A 21,619-nucleotide genomic window follows, 5' to 3' on the forward strand; every position below is an offset into this window, starting at 1 on the left:
CAACTGTTATGGCATGATACAATTCATACAATATCAAGGATAGTGATAATTATCGTATTTATACAATTTATACAATAAGCACAACAAAAAAGTTTACTTTCATAAGAAGGTGTCGCAATTACTCACACTGTACATCCACATTGACTGAGGCCGAGACTGATCCCCGAGTGTTGCTGGCAGTACAGGCGTAGTTTCCCAACTGACTCCTGCTGATGTTGCTTCTATCAAGTACAGCCCCAGTCGTGACAGTAGAACCACCATAGGTCCAGGTGTAGCTTGTTGTTGGAGGGTTGCCTGGTGTGGTGTAGGTACTACAGTCTATCCTGAGACGGTATGACTCGATCACTGTGTAGATGGAAGGCAGGCCAGATATGAATGGGCCAGCTGAAAGGACATGGTGTAGGTACTACAGTCTACACTGAGACGGGATGACTCGATCACTGTGTAGGTGGAAGGCAGGCCAGATATTGATGAAACAGCTGATAGAACATGGTGTGAGTGCAACAGTCTAACCTGAGACGGGTCGACTGAGACGGGAACATAACGTATTTGGTGTCAAATCATCCCCAATATACTGTTATAGATTATGTATGCACCATTTTACCCGACTCACACGGTGTAGATTTAATCATTGTATTATATTATCAGACCAAATTGTAAGATAAACTGCACTAGAAGTAAACGATAAAAGCAAAAGCAGTTTGGGGATACAGAGTTTTGAGATAGTGAAAAGTAAAGGAATAAGACGAGCACATAAACTTGGAAACATACAAAATAACAAAACACATAACATACATAACACACATGAAAAAAAAAACATAAGTAAAACATATTTCCTGCATAAAGAAATAAGTCAGTTTTATAAGTACTTCATTTTTTTCGAGGTGAAACTTACAATTTAACGCCCCCTCCGATTCGATACCTTGATCACCAGATGGCGATCTCAACTCTACAGTGCTTAAGATGGCGTGGTCATCTCTGCCCTGTTATTCTAATAGTGTAGTAAGGGAATTAACATGCGCTTGTACCTGTATACTTACACTGAACATCAACACTGACTGTAACACTGTCACCGGTGTAGACTATTTACTTACACTGAACATCAACACTGACTGTAACACTGTCTCCGGTGTAGACTATATACATCTATGATAACCTAGGTACTGGTGACTACTTAGTTTACATATAGTAACATAACTACAAATACAGTTTCCTCAGATTCTGATTTAAACAGAGATATTGTCAAACCAGGCCACACACGGGCTATAATCAATTGTAACAAAATACGAAATGTCGCTTTGGAACCCTATTACATCTATCTGCAACAAACCCACATGCAAATCCGTGACTCACATTGAACGTTCACGTTGACCTGTGCTGTTGCCGTTCCCTGTTGTTGAGATCCTTCACTTGGTGTCAGCGTGTTGCTGGCAGTACAGGTGTAGTTTCCTCCCTGAATCCTGCTGATGCTGCTTCTACCAAGTACAGCTCCAGTACTGAGAGTAGAACCATAGGTCCAGGTGTACCTTGTTGTTGGAGGGTTGCCTGGTGTGGTGTAGGTACTACAATCTATCTTGAGATTATAGAACTCTGTGACAGTCTGCGCTGATGGTAGTCCAGATATAGAAGGAGCATCTGAAAAATGGAAATAACGAATCCATAAGTGCAATTGAATTTGACTGCTGTTTAACAATATACATGGACATTTATATTTACATTCACTGGTTATACTACATTGTAGCTAAAATGGATAGAATTATCACTAAACCACCCGCATGTTTTCAGAAACGTAACTTGTTAATGCCCTCAGATTGCTTGACGACGTGCCATTATCACGTCCGTTGTTAGATGACGTCATATTGATGTTCAATAGTGACGTCTTCTAGTTTGTTCTATGACGCTTCCGTTTTTGTGAACAGTGATATTCGTTGTGTGCTGTTTGAAAAACCGATATTGTTGTTTATTTGTATTTGATAACAAATTCTATCCATTTAAGCTATTATAATGGTAACGCTATGTTTCAGAGCATTATCATTTGCAGAAGACCTCGGTCTTTTCAACTGCTTTCCTTTGTCGGGCAGTCAATGGAACACCTGGGGCTTCTGCAAATAATAATGCCCCGAAAAATAGCTTTACCCTAAAAGTAAAACATGCATGACTCCTAACACTCTGCTATGTAAACTGTTATGGCGTGATAAAATTCATACAATAACAATGATAGTGATAATAATCGTATTTATACAATTTATACAATAAGCACAACAAAAAAGTTTACTTTCATAAGAAGGTGTCGCAATTACTCACACTGTACATCCACATTGACTGAGGCCGAGACTGATCCCCGAGTGTTCCTGGCAGTACAGGCGTAGTTTCCCAACTGACTCCTGCTGATGTTGCTTCTATCAAGTACAGCCCCAGTCGTGACAGTAGAACCACCATAGGTCCAGGTGTAGCTTGTTGTTGGAGGGTTGCCTGGTGTGGTGTAGGTACTACAGTCTATCCTGAGACGGGATGATTCGATCACTGTGTAGATGGAAGGCAGGCCAGATATTGATGGAGTGAGTGAGTGAGTTAATATTTAACGTCACATCGGCAATATTTCAGCCATATCGTGACGAGAATTAATACATTAATAACATATAAGTATATATACTTTATAAAAAAACTGTCAGCAAAGGACAGTACAATAACTAGAATATCACAGAGTGTATTAAAACTAGTTGAGGAACATATAAAAGCAGAAAGAATTAACAACACAATATAAAAATGGGCTAGAGATCGTCAGTAACTAAAGGGAGATCACCATACCAGGGACCATGGGGACTTACAGTGCCTTTGCTTCCTGCACGGGCCCTGGCTGGATTTATATCATCCCTTCAGTCACTGGCGATAGTTTACCAGTTAAGCCTTAGATTAAAATGACAAAAATACTACGTTCTAAAATTCTGGTATGCATAACAATACATTGAATGATGTGGGACTGACATACCCTCTTAGGGGGACAATAATTTTACGCTACTTCAACCCCCTTCGAGGGTACAGCCACTAACAATCTAAGTTATATATTAGCACTACCAATATATAAAAACATATTACGTACATCAAAATTTATGGATTAAATCAATTTCCTTTAAAAAGTGCAATACTAAATGAGAATTAACTTGACTAAAAAGGTCCTTGACTGTTTTGACACTATAATATTTATCCCTTGTGATGGAAAAATCAATGCAGTCAAGCAGGACATGCTTGACCGTGATTCTTTCATCACAAGGGACACAAAACGGAGGATCCTCACCTTTTAATATATGCTCATGTGTATATCTGCTGTGGCCAATACGACATCGTCGCATTATGACCTCTTCAAATCTGGACTGACAGCCCAAGTAGGTGTAACCGATAGTTGGTTTAATTTCATGTAATTTATTGATACCTACTTGGGTGTCCCACTTCTTTTGCATTAGATCACGGATGTAAGATCTAATCACGGGTTTATAATCAGTGTATGGAATAAGAAGTGGTGTCACAGATTTGTTGAGTGCTGCCTTTGCAGCAGCATCAGCCATTGTGTTACCAATGATACCAACATGGCTTGGTAACCAACAAAAGACGATGTCATATTGGCCAGTAGCAAGATCATTAAATAATTCTATAATTTCGTGTAAAAGTGGATGTTCATATGAAATATTCTTAATGGCTTGAAGACAAGAAAGGGAATCAGAAAATATGATGAAGTTATTATGTTTGGACTGAGTATTTATATATTTGAGAGCTGTTAATATTGCCTGCGATTCTGCTGTAAAAATGGAACTTTCATTTGGTAATCTGGATGATATGGTTCTGGATCCAAGGACGGTGGCGCAAGCAACTGCGTCACCATCCTTGGATCCATCTGTAAATATAGACTTGTAAGTATTGTATGCACTTCTTAATTGATTATACTCTTGCTGATACATGAGTTGATTGGTGTCTGATTTCTTTAGTGCCGTTAATGAAAGATCTACCTGTGGCTTTACTAGTTGCCACGGAGGAGACGAGAGTATTTGAGTCGGAGATATGATTGTGAGATCAATATTTGCAGCAGAAATGTCAGGTTGTATTCTTACTCCGAGGGGTGGAACAAGCGATGGTTTCTTATGATAGAGGTCTACATGATGAGGATGAAAAACGCAGTCATATGCAGGATTTGATTGATTTGAATATAGTTTCGTGATGTACTGTAAAGATAATTTTAGGCGGCGGTCTTTAAGGGATGGCTCATCAGCTTCAACATAAAGACTAGATATAGGAGATGTGCGGAAGGCACCCAGGCAAAGCCTGAGTCCTTGATGGTGGATAGAATCAAGCAGTTTTAAGTTACTTTTGCAAGCTCCACCATAAATGATGGAGCCATAATCCAGTTTGGAGCGTATGAGAGCTCTGTATAGTTGAAGGAGAGTTTTCTGATCCCCTCCCCACTTTGCGTTGGAGACAACTTTCAACAGGTCAAGTGCCTTCAGGCATTTAGTCTTTAAATACTTGATATGAGGCAAAAAGGTTAAATGATGGTCAAAAATAATGCCTAAGAACTTGGCCTCCTTTACAACTTTAATAGGAGTGCCATCTAAAACTAGATCTGGGTCCTTGTGAGGCTTGTACTGTCTACAAAAATGTATACAATTAGTTTTAGATTTTGAAAATCTAAATCCATTTTCTAATGACCACTTTTGGATTTTGTTTAGGCATAATTGTAGTTGCCTTTCAATAGTATTCATATTTTTACCACGACAGGAAATATTAAAATCATCCACGAATAAAGATCCATCAATGGAATCGTTTAAAACCTTAGACAGGCTATTGATTTTTATACTAAACAGTGTGACAGACAAAATACTGCCTTGTGGGACACCCTGATCCTGACTATAATGATCAGACAGGGTAGAACCCACGCGGACCTGAAACTGTCTGTCAGTTAAAAACTTGGATATAAATTGAGGCAAACGGCCTCGCAATCCAAAGTCATGTAAATCTTTTAAAATGCCATGCTTCCATGTAGTGTCATATGCTTTTTCCAGATCGAAAAAGATAGACACTGCATGCTGTTTGTTAACAATGGCATTCTTAACGAATGACTCCAATCTAACTAAATGATCAATGGTACTACGATTTTTACGGAATCCACATTGAATATTTGTAATTAAATTATTGGATTCTAAGTACCATGTTAATCTATTATTGACCATGCGTTCCATGGTTTTGCAAACGCAACTAGTCAAGGAAATTGGTCTATAATTTGATGGATCGGTATGATCCCGTCCAGGTTTCGGTAGAGGAACAACAATGGCATCACGCCACGAAGAAGGAAATTTTCCGGATGTCCATATATCATCAAATATGAAAAGTAAGGTTTCCAAACATGATTCTGGTAAATGTTTCAGGAGTTGATAATGTATGTTATCAGCCCCTGAAGCAGTATCATGAGCTTGCCCAAGGGCAGTAAGGAGCTCATGAATAGAAAAGACTTCATTATAATCTTCCCCGTTATCTGAATTAAAATTAATAGGTTTCTTTTCCTGCTGCTTTTTATATTTTTGAAATTTAGGTACATAGTTAGACGAGGAGGAATGCTCAGCTAGAGTTTCACCCAGTTTATTTGCAATATCTGATTTATCAGTTAATAACTGATCGCCATTTTTAAGATGATGTATGCTTGATTTATTACCCTTACCTTTAATTTTCTGAATCATGTTCCACACCTTGGACATCGGCGTGCGTGAATTTATTTTGGACACATAAGTTTGCCAAGATTGGCGTTTGTTTTGTTTAAAAGTACGCCTGGTTTTAGCATTGACAATTTTGAATTGATTTAGATTATGGACCATAGGATGGCGTCGGAAGTACTTTTCAGCCTTTTTCCTTGCCTTCCTTGCTTGTTTGCAGTCGTTGGTAAACCATGGTTTTCGAATGTGAGGATTTGCGGAGGACTTCGGGATACATTCTTCAGCTATTTTATTCAGTTCGTCAGAGAAAAGTTGGATAGGGTCAGGAACATTGAGAAACATTTCAGGTTTTAGTGTGGTAGTACAAAGTATTTCATATGAAGCCCAGTTGGCCTTAGTAAAATTCCATCTCGATGACGGAGGTACATCAGAAGGTGACACAGATTTTAAGACAGTAGGAAAATGGTCACTTCCACAAAGGTCATCGTGGACTGACCATTCAAATTCACTTAGTAAATCAGAATCGACAACTGACAAGTCCAGACAAGAATAGGTTCCAGTTGCAGGATGGAGATACGTTTCAGAACCATCATTGAAAATACATAAGTCGTTATTAATGAAAAAATCCTCCAATAATTTACCTTTTGAATTGCTGTCATTACTACCCCAAAGTGGGTTATGGCCATTCAAATCTCCCATGATAACACAGGGCTTAGGGAGTTGGTCATAAAGTGCCTGAAGATCGGACTGTCGCAGAGAATAAGATGGTGGAATGTATAAAGAACACAAAGTAAAAACAATATTCAATGTTATACGTACTGCAACAGCCTGAAGAGGGGTATGGAGAGCAACAGGACTGTGAATTATGCCCTGCCTCACCATAACAGAAGATCCTCCAGTTACCTTATCCCCTGGTGGAGAAAAGCTATGGTAAGAATCGTACTGTCTTAAATCAAAATTATCAGTAGTTTTGAGGAAGGTTTCCTGTAGACAAAAGGCGGATGGCTTGAAATCTTGAATTAATAGCTGAAGATCATTAAAATTGTTCCGAAATCCTCTACAATTCCATTGTATTAAATTAAAAGAGCAACTCATGGAGGCTCAATTGGAGATCGTGAGCGGGGGGAAGGTCCTCTACGCTGTATTGGGAGCGATGGAGTGACCTCCATATCTAGAGATTCAAAGGTGTTATGAACCTCCAGAGGAACATTTAATGACAAAGGCTCCTCAACATGTTTAAGGGCCTTTGCTTCTTTCCTTCTTTGTTTTTTTTCTTTGTTTGTAAGTTGTCTAGTAAGTTTCATTTCAGGTACACAGTCTGGTTGGATAACAGGTTCTGGCAAAGGCACAGCTTCTGGCAGCGGTTCAGTTTGTGCAGCTGATGAAGGGCAGATGTCAGCATCTATTTCATACAGAATTTTCTGATCTGTGGATAACCAGCTAATAGCTGTTTGACAGCTATTATCAGCCTTGAGCGGAGAAGAGGAGATTGCAGCAGAATACGTACGTGAAGAAGTGGAAGAGGTTGATTCACTTGTAATTAACTTCTTCGCATCTGTAAATGAAATATCATTTGTGTATTTCAGTTTTAGTATTTTTGTCTGTGTCACAAAAGAGGGACATGATTTGGAGGTTGACATATGGTCACCACTACAGTTTGCACATTTGATAGTATCTGAGCAGTCTGCGCTATCATGGGTCTTACTGCAGCGGGAGCAAACTTGGGGATGGCGACAGGATTTGGCTCCATGTCCAAACTGTTGACATTTAAAACAACGGAGTGGATTTGGTATATATACATCCACTCCGATGTTGAAATAACCGGCTTTTATGGAGGAAGGAAGCTTCGTGAGGGTAAATGTGAAAAGGTACGTAGTTGTTTTAATGATAGTATCACCATCTTTCCTGGTGAACCGTTTCACAGAAGATACACCTTGAGATTTCAATTCTGCAACAATCTCTTCTTCAGACATGTCTGAGAGGCACTTTGCACGGTCACGTACAATGCCTCTACAGGAATTGAGGGTTTTGTGCACAGAGACAACAATCTCTGTATTTGCAAAATGTTGGGCTTTGAGTAGATTCAGTGATTGCTGTCTCCTCGCGCATTCCACAAGCAGGGAACCGGACCTGAGACGAGTAACATTTTTCACTGTACCACAAATACCTTCAATAGATTTGGAAACTACAAAGGGGTTGAGTTTGAGAGGCTCACCATCAACCCCTTCAACAACCAGAAATCGTGGCCAAGAATCGATGTTTTGTACAGATTCCTCAGCAGAAAGTATTGCAGTATCTGTATCAATATGCCTTCTTTTATTTTTTGATCGAGAACCAGAAAACTGTGGGGTATCCATAATGGAAGAAATGATATTCAACAACCCTGCTCCCCACCCACCATGGAGTGTCTACAAGGACGGTGCTGCAGTGGAAGCCGACTACAAACACCAGGGTTACAAGGGTGCTATACTCCAGCAGAAAAGACACAGGTAGCTAAAATTGTCAAACAGAATAAAAGTAAGGCTGGTTCCGCCCTAGACAGTTATCTGATGACAGATAGAACCCGGAGGTCAATAATGCCAGATTGGCCCATGAGCCACCGCCTTCTGGCATAAGACTCTAGGCAATGAATTCCATCACAAAGTGTGAGTACATACAAGTTTAACATGACCAAGACCAAAATATACATTAAAATACAACACAAGTATGCAGATACAATATTACGCACAGGGCCTGGCATGACCAGCCGATTGATAAGACCGGGCCCATCTTACCACCCGTCTAGGCGAAGTAAGGGTCGAAGTAGTGTGTTGGACAATGTGAGTGAGTGAGTTAATATTTAACGTCACATTGGCAATATTGCAGCCATATCGTGACGAGAGAAAATGTGATTTTAATAACATATATGGAAACTGTATAAAATTCTGTCAACGAAGGACAGTAAAACAACTAGATTATCACAGCTGTAGATTGTAAAACTAGCATATTATAATAAAATTCATAACAATTCAAAACAGTACACAATAAAAATGGGCTATAGATCACCAATAACCAAAGGTAGGTCACCATACTAGGTACCATGGGGACTTACGATACTTCTGCTACCTACATGGTAACCCAGCAGGATTTACACCATCCCTCTGGCTACTGGTGATTGTCGGCAAGTTTAAGCCAAAACAATTAAAAACAACAATAATTCTACGATTAAAAACATGGAAAATGAAAAATACTTTGAATGAAATGGGACTTACATACCTTCTCAGGGGGACAATTATTTTACGTTACTTCAACCCCCTTTGAAGGTACAGCCACCAACAATCTCAGTTATTAGTTCATTATACCAAATTAAAATCACATATTTTTTAACAATACATATCAAAATTTGTCAATCAATTCTATTTCTTTTAAAAATCCAAGAATTAAACGAGGGCTTACAGTAAAAAGATCCTTTATGGATGAAACCTTGAAATAATTTTCCCTTGTGATGGAAAAATCGATACAGTCAAGCAAGACATGCTTGACTGTGATTCTTTCATCACAAGGGACACAAAATGGAGGATCTTCACCTTTCAACAAATACTCATGAGTATAACGAGAATGGCCAATACGACATCGTCGCATAATGACCTCTTCAAATCTGGACTGACAGCCCAAGTAAGTATAACCGATATGTGCTTTGATTGCATGTAATTTATTTATACCCACTTGAGTGTCCCACTTCTTCTGCATTAGGTCTTTGATATAGCATCTAATAACAGGTTTATAGTCACTGTATGGTAGAAGAAGTGGTGTCACAGATTTGTTGAGAGCTGCCTTTGCTGCAGCATCAGCCATATTGTTACCCGTGATACCAACATGACTGGGCAACCAGCAAAAGACAATGTCGTATTGGCCAGTAGCAAGATCATTGTACAATTCTAAAATATCTAAAACGAATGGATGATGTGAAGAGCTAGATTTGATTGCCTGTAGACACGATAATGAATCTGAAAAGATGATGAACCGTTTACAACTGTACTGGTTTTGGATATATTCCAAAGCAGTTAATATTGCTTTGGCTTCAGCGGTGAAAATCGAGCTATGGTCTGGTAAGCGGGATGAGACGGTTTTGGATCCAATGACAGCAGCACTGGAGACTGTGCCGCCATCCTTGGATCCATCTGTAAAAATGGAGCGATGGGAGTCGTATTTAGCTCTAACTTGTAAATATTCTTGCTGATATACTAATTGATTTGTGTCTTGTTTTTTAAATTGTGTGAGAGTCAAGTCCACCTCCGGTCTGATAAGTTGCCAAGGTGGGGAAGACAGAAGCCTGAAAGGAGAGATATTATCTAAATCAATATGTGCAGCTGTAATGTGGGGTTTAATCCGAATGCCTAGTGGTGAGACCAGCTTTGGCTTACTATAAAAAAGGTCTTCATAAAGGGGTTGAAATATACAGTTATAGGCAGGGTTTAAGGGGTTAGAGCGTAATTTTGCAATGTATTGAAGCGATAATTTGATACGCCGCTGCTTCAAGGATGGTTCATCAGCTTCGACATATAAGCTATCCACAGGAGACGTTCGAAATGCGCCAAGACAAAGTCTTAGGCCCTGATGGTGAATGGAATCTAATTTTTGTAAATTGCTCTTACAGGCTCCACCATAAACGATGGAGCCATAATCTAATTTAGAGCGGATCAGAGACCGATACAAGTGGAGGAGGGTTGTCTGATCACCTCCCCACTTTGTATTGGCAACAACTTTCAGCAAATCTAGAGCCTTCAGGCATTTAGTTTTAAGATAGTTGATATGCGGCTTAAAAGTTAAATGGTGATCGAAAATGAGACCCAGGAACTTGGCCTCTTCTACAACCTTGATAGGAGTGCCATGTAAAAATAGTTCTGGATCTTTGTGGTGCTTGTATTTTCTACAAAAATGAATACAATTGGTCTTAGCTTTGGAAAACCTAAAACCATTTTCAAGACACCATTTTTCGATTTTGTTGAGACATAGCTGTAACTGTCTCTCGATGGTACGCATATTTTTTCCACGACATGAAATATTAAAATCGTCCACAAAAAGTGAACCATCAATGGAATCATTTAAAACCTTTGACAGACTATCAATCTTAATGCTAAACAGAGTTACAGACAAAATACTGCCTTGTGGGACACCCTGATCCTGATTATAATGGTCAGACAGGGTGGAACCCACACGAACCTGAAATTGTCGGTCTGTTAAAAATTGAGATATAAATTGAGGCAAACGGCCTCTTAACCCCAAATTATGTAGATCTTTTAAAATACCATGCTTCCAAGTGGTATCATACGCTTTTTCTAAATCAAAAAAGATTGATACTGCATGCTGATTATTTACAATTGCATTTTTTACAAAGGATTCTAAACGTACCAGATGGTCAATGGTACTTCTATTCTGACGGAAACCACATTGTATGTTACTTATAAGATTATTAGTTTCCAAGTACCAAACCAGTCGATTGTTTACCATTCGCTCCATGGTTTTGCACACACAGCTAGTTAGTGATATTGGTCTATAATTAGATGCATCACTATGGTCCCTACCAGGTTTAGGTATGGGGACAACTATAGCATTTCGCCATGAAGTAGGAAAATTTCCTGACATCCATATCTGATCAAATATGTCAAGAAGCGTCTCTAAACATGAATTAGGTAAATGCTTCAGGAGTTGATAATGAATATTATCATTTCCCGTGGCAGTGTCGTGCGCTTGACCAAGTGCAGTATTTAGCTCGTGGAGCGAAAATACCTCATTATAATCTTCTCCATTTTGAGAAGTAAAATCAATCCTCTTCTTTTCCTGTTGTTTCTGATAAGTTTGAAACTTGGGATCATAATTTGTTGATGAAGAGTGTTTGGCCAGCGTCTTGCCCAATTTATTAGCAATGTCCACTTTATCTGTTAATAAATGGTCACCTTCCTTGAGATGGTGGACAGTCGATTTTGAGCCTTTACCTTTAATTTTGGCAATCATGTTCCACACCTTGGATATCGGCGTGCGAGAATTTATTTTAGAGACATAATTCCTCCAAGACTTACGCTTATTCTGTTTGAACAAACGGCGGGCCTTGGCATTTGTGATTTTAACAAGATCCAAATTATGTACAGTTGGATGTCGGCGGAAATATTTCTCGGCTTTTTTCCGACACTTTCTAGCCTGTTTGCATTCTAGATCAAACCATGGTTTTCGAATGTGTGGATTTGCAGAGGACTGAGGAATAGTTATCACAGCAATTTCATTCAACTTATCAGAGAACAATTGAATAGGGTCGGTAACAGTTCTGAACAGATCCGGTGTCAATCTATCGGTACAGAGTTCCTGAAAAGAAGGCCAGTTTGCCTTGGTAAAATTCCACCTAGATGTAGGTGGAACATCAGTTGGATTAGTCGCTGTTAATATTGAGGGAAAATGGTCGCTGCCACATAAGTCATCATGGACCGACCACGTAAATTCGTTTAATAGATTTGAATCTGTTAGTGACAGATCTAAAGCAGAATAGGTTCCAGTAGCGGGATGTAAATAAGTATTTGACCCATCATTGTAAATGCATAAATTGTTATCAGAAATAAAATCTTCAAGTACTCTTCCCTTTTGATTAACGTTAACACTTCCCCATAATGGGTTATGGCCGTTTAAGTCACCCACAATCATGCAAGGCTTAGGGAGTTGATCGTATAAGGATTGAAGATCCGATCTCTGAAGCACAGAGGAAGGAGAAATATATAGAGAACACAGGGTAAATGTAATGTGCAAAGTCAGGCGCACTGCAACAGCCTGAAGATTGGTATGAAGTGAAACAGGGCTGTGGATCACTCCCTGCTTCACCAAAACAGTAGATCCTCCAGTAGCTTTAGCACCTGGTGGAGAAAATGAGTGATACGAACTGTACCGACGCAAATCAAAGTTGTCAGTCTCTTTGAGATATGTCTCCTGGAGACATATTGCTGATGGCGTAAAATCTTGAATTAATAAATGTAATTCATTAAAATTGGTCCTGAGACCTCTGCAATTCCACTGAATAAGTGGATTCATGACGTTCAAGTTATAGGTGGATGAACCGGAGATCTACGTCTCCCATTTCTAGGCGACTTACTTCTGTTGCGCCCATTAGGATGAGGAGAGACATCCATGTCCTCCAAGGATTCAAAGCGATTATAAATATGGATGGGGTCGCGTTGACCCTTTGGCACACGATCTGAATTTTTAGAGTAATCTATCTTTTTGCTGGCATTTTTGACAACAGGGGAAGATGTTGGAGTTGTTGCAGTCGCCAGTGATGGTGTTGTCACAGGCACTGATGGTGGAGCAGCATTTGTCTGGGAAGAAGTACTTGACCCTAATACGGAATATTTTTCTGTTGATATCCAAGTAATATCTGTTTGACATGCAACAGACTGAACAGATTTCGTAAGAGGTCGAGAAACCACTGCAGAGTAGGACATACCTGCTGTTTGAGGGGTGGTGGCATTTAGCAAAAGTTTTGCATCATGGTATGGAATATTTTTCTGAACTTTGATTTTGACTATCTCATATTCACGCTTCCAGCTTGGACATGACTTTGATGAAGATATGTGGTCTCCAGAGCAGTTAACGCATTTTGGAGGTGTCATACAATCAGAACCCTCATGGGCTTCTTTACCACATCTGTAACATGTCATGCGATTCCTGCAAGACTGGGCACCATGGCCAAACTTTTGACATTTGTAACATCGAAGTGGATTTGGAATATATTGTTCCACTCCGATGTGACAGTATCCTGCTTTGATACATTTAGGATGTTTAGGCTGGGAAAAAGAAAGTAAGTAGGTGTTTGTTTGCACAGTCACTCCATTTCTCTTAGACGTAAAACGTTTCACAGTTGTCACACCTTGAGTTTGCAATTCTGCCGCTATTTCTGATTCGCTCATATCTGAGAGCCAACGGTCCCGGTCTCTGATGATGCCTTTACTACTGTTCAGAGTCTTGTGCGGTGAAACTGAAACTTCAGTATTCACGAGGTGTTTTGTGTTTAGAAGAGCAGCAGATTGTTTTGCCGTTTTACACTCAATCAGAAGAAAGCCAGATCGAATCTTTTTAACAGTTTGCACGTCACCAACTAAGCCATAAATTGCTTTTGAAGTTGCAAATGGATTTAATTTGAGCGGTTCTCCATCAGCAGAAGATACCACCACAAATCTGCTCCAGTTATCAGGCCTGTTTGAGGGACTATCCTCATCAGAGGACAAACATTCATCCAATGCTCGTTTGTGTTTTTTGTGTTGAGCCATGGTTAATAATAGAGGTTTCACCATCCCAGCTCCCCACCCACCACGGAGTATCATAAAGACAATGCTATCTGCCAGTGGGTCTCCAGCTGGCAGCACCAAGGATACTGAGATGGTATACTCAAGTAGATTAACTAAAAATTAATCAATCCACCAGATTGGCCCATGAGCCACCGCCTTCTGGGCATCAGACTCTAGGCAATTCAAAAAAGACACGTAGTTCAATATCAAATGGTGTTTTATAAACAAATTTGGCCAAGACCTAAAGTGTAAAGACAAGTCAAAAATACAATTTGTGCAAATACAATTAATGCACAGGGCTTGGCATGACCAGCCGATTGATAGAACCGGGCCCATTCTACCACCCGTCTAGGCGAAGTAAGGGTCGAAGTAGTGTGTTGGACAAAGGAACACAGTTCCAGGAACCAGTGCCCTCAACTACCAGACTCCCGTCCTCCGCCGACACAGGGACGCAACCCACGGCAAACGGGCTGCCCACTTTGGTCGCCTCTTACGACCAGCAATGGGGTGCTGTGGAAATATTCTACCCCGGTTCCACACGGGGGAAGAGCTATTAGCGTTACCCAGCACTCACCACGAGGAGGTTGCTCTTCACGAGTGCCAGATATTGATGGAACAGCTGAAAGGACATGGTATAGGTACTACAGTCTACACTGAGACGGGATGACTCGATCACTGTGTAGATGGAAGGCAGGCCAGATATGAATGGGCCAGCTGAAAGGACATGGTGTAGGTACTACAGTCTACACTGAGACGGGATGACTCGATCACTGTGTAGGTGGAAGGCAGGCCAGATATTGATGGAACAGCTGATAGAACATGGTGTAAGTGCAACAGTCTATCCTGAGACGGGTCGACTGAGACGGGAACATAACGTATTTGGTGTCAAATCATCCCCAATATACTGTTATGGATTATGTATGCACCATTTTACCCGACTCACACGGTGTAGATTTAATCATTGTATTATATTATCAGACCAAATTGTAAGATAAACAACTCTAGAAATAAACGATAAAAGCAAAAGCAGATTACAGAGTTTTGATATAGTGAAAAGTAAAGGAATAAGACGAGCACAAAAAATAATTATACTTGGAAACATACAAAATAACAAAACACATAACATACATAACACACATGAAACAAAACATAAGTAAAACATATTTCCTGCATAAAGAAATAAGTCAGTTTTATAAGTACTTCATTTTTTTCGAGGTGAAACTTACAATTTAACGCCCCCTCCGATTCGATACCTTGATCACCAGATCGCGATCTCAACTCTACAGTGCTGAAGATGGCGTGGCTATTCCTGCCTCTCGGCAGACACAATCTGCCCATCTGACTTAGTTATTTCAATAGTGTAGTTAGGGAATTAACACACGCTTTTACCTGTTGACAGGTTAAATGAGACATGCATGACAGCATCCAAAAAAGTTTCTTAACGCTATCTCAAATAATACATATTATAAACCCTTAGTTGAGACTAGTGAACTTCAGTTCATATTTTTATGCAGTTGTTCTTGCAGGTATCATATTGGTAAAGATATGACACACATAACACACAGTCACACAAAATGTTATGCCATGTGTAATTGTTTTCATAATGTGTTCTCCATGAGGTAGAAATATATGCTAAATGTAACTTATTACACTAAGTGAAGCGGCCACCCTCGACTTGGATGGGGCGGTGGAGTAGCTTAGTTGTTGAAGCGTTCGCACGTCACGCCGAAGACCCGGGTTCGATTTCGAACATAGGTAAAATGTGTGAAGCACATTTATGCTGTTCCCAGCCGTGATATTGCTTGAAAAGTACTGAAAGCGGCGTAAGACCATAGTCACTCACTCATTCGTCTTGGAAATATTCATGTATTCACATTCAAACAACTTTGCTACAAGGCGGGACTTCCTGAAACTGCTGACAGTTAAATTTGGAATTAAATGGAAAAATAGACATTTGTCCATTTATGCATTTGACTTAGAAAAGACTGAGTTGTCATTGTATCCCAACTGCGAGAATCGATGTTCATGATGTCAGTCACTGGATTGTCCGTTGCAGACACGATCATTTACACACCAACGTCATGTAGCTCGAATATTGCTGAATGCGGCGTCAACACTCACATGCACGCACACAGGAAAGCACGCACGCACACACGCACACACGCACGCATGCACGCACTCACATACATGCATAATAGCATACATACACCACAACAAAGGCAATGACATCCATGTGTCTGGTATATGACAGTTCATGCACTCACTATACACATACTAATCCAGTCATAGCTACAGGTCATCCTTGATCCTTCTATCCATAATAATGTCCATCTTATACTTACCCAACACAGAGGCAGTACAATCCACTTGTTTAGCACCTGACAGTCCACTCACTTCACACCTGTATGTCCCGGCATAGCTGGATGTCACGTGACTGGCAGGCAGCTGGATGTCCAGGGAGGAGGTGTAGTCACCAACAAACACGCCCTTGTTCTGCCAGGAGTCCAGGAATATGGATGTCTGGGGAGTCACTGAACCTGAGACTATGTTCACTGCAGAGTTGCCCTCCAACCTCCTCCAAGTGAATGAAGTAACAACATCCCCTGATGTCACAGTGTAGCTGCATCTCAGTGTCAGAGCCTGCTGGTTGGGTATCCCTGTACCTCCTGAAACGGACACTGTCACTGCTCCATCAACACCTGGAAATAAACATGCAAACACGGAATATTCTAATCTAGGACTTTTCCCAACTTCACTCGAGAGAGGATGCAAGTAAGGTTCCATGCTGCTTTAAGCAATATTTGCTAAAACTATGTAGCGCCATGAGCCTGAACTTGGTGAATGGAATCTGGCCAGGTATAAATGGACTTATAATATAAAGGATTAGTATTATTATTCCTATTATTATCATTATTATTTCCGGTATTTCAAGGATAGAGGTCCATGTACATGTGTGACAGGTCCCTGACAAGCACGGGTATGGTGGAGACAAATCAAGAATCATAGTAAGAGCTTATCTGGTTAATCTACAGTTTTCAATCGTGTCCTAATAACAGCTGAAAAACATTTCAAAGACTTCCATATATTCTGTGATAATAGGCATTACAACGTCTCAGCTGCAAACTTTCCTTGATAATAGTATGTTACACCATACTATGTGTACGTGACATCAAATGTAAGATTATATACAGAAAAAAAGCTAATTGCTAATACTAGTGCAGTGATTTTAATAGTAATACCTTTCATGAGGCTAACTGCAAGCAAAATCGTTGCTGCTCTAAGAAGGGACGCCATTGACATCAGTGTTCTGAAAAGGTAATACATTTTATGCTAGAGAACAATACACATTCCAATCTGGAGACTTACATATTCAGTTATGATCTGATAGGGTTCTAACCCGTGCCTTGCAAGAATAGAACCGTTGCATGTGCGTGTGCATGTGGATGAATTATCTTCATACCTTCTTTAAGTGGCAGACATCGTCAAGTTGTGAAAGTGTAAAGTGAGCGTGTCTGCATCCTTTAATGTCAGGTACGGATCCAAAACACTTCTGACATAGATTTTCTTAAGAAAATACAGTAAAATTGCTTGACTTTAACGGACCAGTTTTCTTTAAATACGATGTACTGTGACATTATAAAGTGGTATATAGGTAGATATAACACTGATCTATAGATGTAAACAAAATTGAAGATAAATTTGTGTGTTTAAAGTTGATTTTGACCGCCCAGGCCAAGTCGAACCCAACACAAGGCAAACACTTCTGATAGAGACTAGTTGAGAATGTAGAGGGAAAAGGGCTTCACTTTTAGCCCCTTGTTTTCTTTAAATACCGCGATCTGAGACACTATAAAGTGGTATTTTGGTAGATATTATACTAGTTTATAGATGTGAATCCATTTGATGATACATATGTGAGTTTAAAGTTGATTTGACAGCCCGGGCCAAGTCGGACCGAACACTTGTGTGACTGTTGAGAGTATAGGGAGAAGAGGTCTACTTTAACCAATGTGTCTGCTTTAAATACGATGAACAGTGACATTATAAAGTGGTATTTACTTAGATATAGTACTATCCTATAAATATAAACGCTATGCCGACAGATGGAAATTTGTATCGCTATAGCTAGAAGTATTTGATACGTTTCAAATCTTATTTCGTTTAACGATTGCTCTTTTACATGTTACCTAGATCAGCGACGCTTACACACAGCCCCACTTTCTGGTTTTCAAGTGATTTACTCCGAAATACTTAATTATGGTGCACATTTTTGGTTGGTAATTATTCAGTTATGTCATGTGTGTATGTTGCATCAATAATATGTAGGTATGGTCGCCGGTAATGAAGTAATTAGCCAATAACACTTTGGACCGTCTTGGCCCGGCCCGACTTTTAGGCAATGCCAAAATTCAGCCAGCATACTTTACACAGGAGGAAGCAGCCCAACGAATGCCATGCCAACTCTCACAACCCTGTGTTATTTGATCCTGCCCCAACAACCACCCGTCCCTTTGCTGGCTTGAATACTCTTCACATTGCCTTGTCTGTGCACATGCCAAGACCAATCCAAAACGCGATCAAAGCGGTTCCGTGTCCCCGACCTTAACTTAAAATGTGCCCATAAAGGCGACTCGTTCGTGTTCAGAGCAACTACACGGGCAACAAAAGGTTCACGATCACAGTCAACATGGCATTCAAGAGACTGAATAGATAAAGGGCACAGTATATAGTTGTAATATTCTGTCTTCTCTGACAGCTATTCGTTTAACATTATTCTCAGTATGTATACACTAAACAATGCCTCGAAACTATTGAGAACTTTATTATATGACGAACATGATATAGGCATACAACATGACAAAACCATGAGATCACTAAAGGTTGTCGGTGTCCTGGACATTATTTTAGGTGTTCTCTTGCTGAACACCTCTTCGCTTTGGGGTCAGGGTTAAATATATATTCTTGGAAACCCTAAAGTATGGGATCATCAAACTGACATTTTGAAAAGACAATATACAGTAGTTTATTTGAGGTTGTGAATGAATATTCAGAATGGTGTTTCTTGATTGATTCATATATTAAAGGATGGCCGGTGTCGTTTATAACTGTGCGACAGAGAGACGGCATTTTTAAGAAAGTCTTTCATAACACTCAGGCAATGCAGCCAAAATTGATATAAAGTAAACATGAAATAAGGTGTTAGACATGAAATACAAAGTCTATCAATTCTCTTCACAATGGGTGCAAATGGCGTGGCAGCATACGCCTACCTTGTGTCAAACACCAGGTATTATCGCTATTTCATGGTGATTTATTCGAACATTCTTATGATATACTCGGATTCGTACAATAGCCTTCTATGAAACAAAAAGTTATTGGTTTAATTTAACAAAAGTGACTGAAAAACTTCAATAACACACATTTATTTAGCGTGAATCGGTTTTTATTCCTTTGAGAATTGGATCTCAAACAAACACTGCAACCCCGAAAACGTCGTTTTTTCAGTATATGGTAATTGGACGAAAAAACGACGTTATTTGGATACTTTCAAACCATCGTTTTTCCGTCCAAATAACGTCGTTATTTGACATCGGAATTAACTTGAAGAGAGATATCATAAAGCTCGTCCCTTTCTTGATTGACATTGTCAATCAAGCAACAGCGTCTACCGATATTCCTACTTCTCAGATTTCATTGGTCAGTTCTCGCGTGTTAGATTACAAGCACGAGTTTGACGCTGTACTCTAATCGCTAAGCGGAAGTACAGAAATCAATCGTTCTGCGCTTGCGGATTGCTTAATGCCTTGTCCAAATTTTACGTTCTGTGGATGCGCGATTTCGCGTATTGTTTCCACTATGTAACCACTATTTGACAATGATTCATAAACACAGTCTCGTGATAAGTTCGGAATCGTATAATGTCGCTTTAATTTATTGCACACATTTCCCATTAACTAATACAGTGATAACGGTAATAATTTTAGTCAAAATAATTAGGAAAGCGCAAGGCTCAGGAACGTCTGAGTATAGGAAAAGGATTTATACTTTCGAAAGTTAAACAATCGTCGTATACTCAAACGAATATCAACCGGCTTTTAAAACTCATTTCTGTAGAAGGTGATCTTGGTGTATATTGTCAGATATTATATGCATATACATTTTTCCGATATTGAATATTTTAATGTTTATTAATAGTTTTAAGGTTCGTCCGCCTAATTGACGGGATTCCACTTTCTCATTTGTACATGTACATAGCAGCGTCCTGTTACTATAAACAGATTAGTTTCAAATTCCAAACTGGTGATGTCTATTGAAACTAATGCTTAGTCTCTAAAACTGTATAGTTTTGAAAGAAACATGTACCTCCATTTAAATTGAAGAGGAGCCCCAGTTATATGGGAGATTCCGAGATAAATAGTGAGGTCGTCGTCCTGCGAATATTTTAATCCGCCAATCTAGTTAAACAATGGGTATCGAGTGTTATTTTAACAACTCGAGCAAGTAAAAAAGTGGGACTGGATTTTGTACTGACTTACTCTGATGTTCCTGAGCGAAGCGTATTGGCTTGGGTGTTATAACCCGTTTATCTGGTAATCCTATTATTTCTTCATTTGTATCTAATGACACCCTGTTCTCTGGCTCCGTGACTGTCCATAACAATTAAGATGAACATTCAGATCAAGTACATGAATGAGTTTGTTTGACGCCACAGTCAACCAAAGACCAATGCTGTGCGGTTTCATTACACACTTCTACCAGGTCAAACATCGTGGATCTTTATGTTCTACCTAAAGAGAATCATAGTTCATATGCTAATCCATCTACGAAAACCGTCCCGCTCAAGATGACCTTACTTGTTAAATCCATCATCTATCCCCCCCACTGCCCCCCCCCCCCCCCCCCCCCCCCCAACACACACGCACATACACGCACGCACGCACAAACACACACACATACACACACACACACACACACGGACCTAATTAACCTGGACAGGAATCGTATGACATTTGGCTAGTTAAGGTCGCTATGTCTTTTGGGGTTACCTAATAAAGTCAATTCATGGTTACACGGTTGTGAAGAAGCTTACAACTTTATAACACTTATTCATCTCCATCTCCAATAGAGCTACTCGTGCTCACATAAAGTTGCAGTTATCATGTCACTGTTTTATTTCTTTAAAATTATATTACGTGTTCATCAATAACAATTCAGATGCACACTCAGTTTCCGATACAAGTAAATGAATAAGTGTGTTTTATGCCACAATCAGTCAAAGACCAAAGTTGGCCGGTTTGGTGACACACAATCTACCAGGCACCACATTATGTTCACCCGATCCCCATATAAGTCTCCTCTGTGTGGATATTTCTGCCGAAAATCCCCCATGTACCTGGGAATCATTGATACATTCATGCGCGGCATTCTCTACCTTAAGAATATCAGTTTACATGTTTATCCAACTCGAACTACCATCCCGCTCAAGATGAATGTTTTATGTAATATCCAACAGACACACATTTACACACACACACGTACACAAACACACACAAACACACACACACGCACGCACGCGCGCGTGCATGCACATCGCTATAAAAGTGCAATAATCGTGGA

At 39.8% G+C, this 21,619-nt stretch overlaps 1 protein-coding gene across 1 annotated transcript; it reads right to left on the reverse strand.

Annotated features, from left to right (window-relative positions):
- Positions 1–16,291: 16,291 nt before the first annotated feature.
- On the reverse strand, positions 16,292–17,296 carry LOC139457060 (uncharacterized). The gene is made up of 2 exons (XM_071238503.1): positions 17,242–17,296; positions 16,292–16,701 (listed from the first exon to the last, which is right to left on the reverse strand). Exons 1-2 carry the CDS (start codon positions 17,294–17,296, stop codon positions 16,292–16,294), a joined length of 465 nt encoding a protein of 154 aa, XP_071094604.1.
- Positions 17,297–21,619: the final 4,323 nt, after the last annotated feature.

The sequence above is a fragment of the Haliotis cracherodii genome, unplaced genomic scaffold, assembly GCF_022045235.1.
Source record: "Haliotis cracherodii isolate W230 unplaced genomic scaffold, xgHalCrac1.p SCAF_12, whole genome shotgun sequence".
Taxonomy (NCBI): Eukaryota; Metazoa; Mollusca; class Gastropoda; order Lepetellida; family Haliotidae; genus Haliotis; species Haliotis cracherodii.

Bases quoted from the DNA above. Each gene is read 5' to 3' on its own strand.
- LOC139457060 (XM_071238503.1), bottom strand. From the start codon at position 17,296: ATGGCGTCCCTTCTTAGAGCAGCAACGATTTTGCTTGCAGTTAGCCTC. The intron at 16,702-17,241 runs GTATTACTATTA...GTTTATTTCCAG, and splicing joins TGCAGTTAGCCTCATGAAAG to GTGTTGATGGAGCAGTGACA.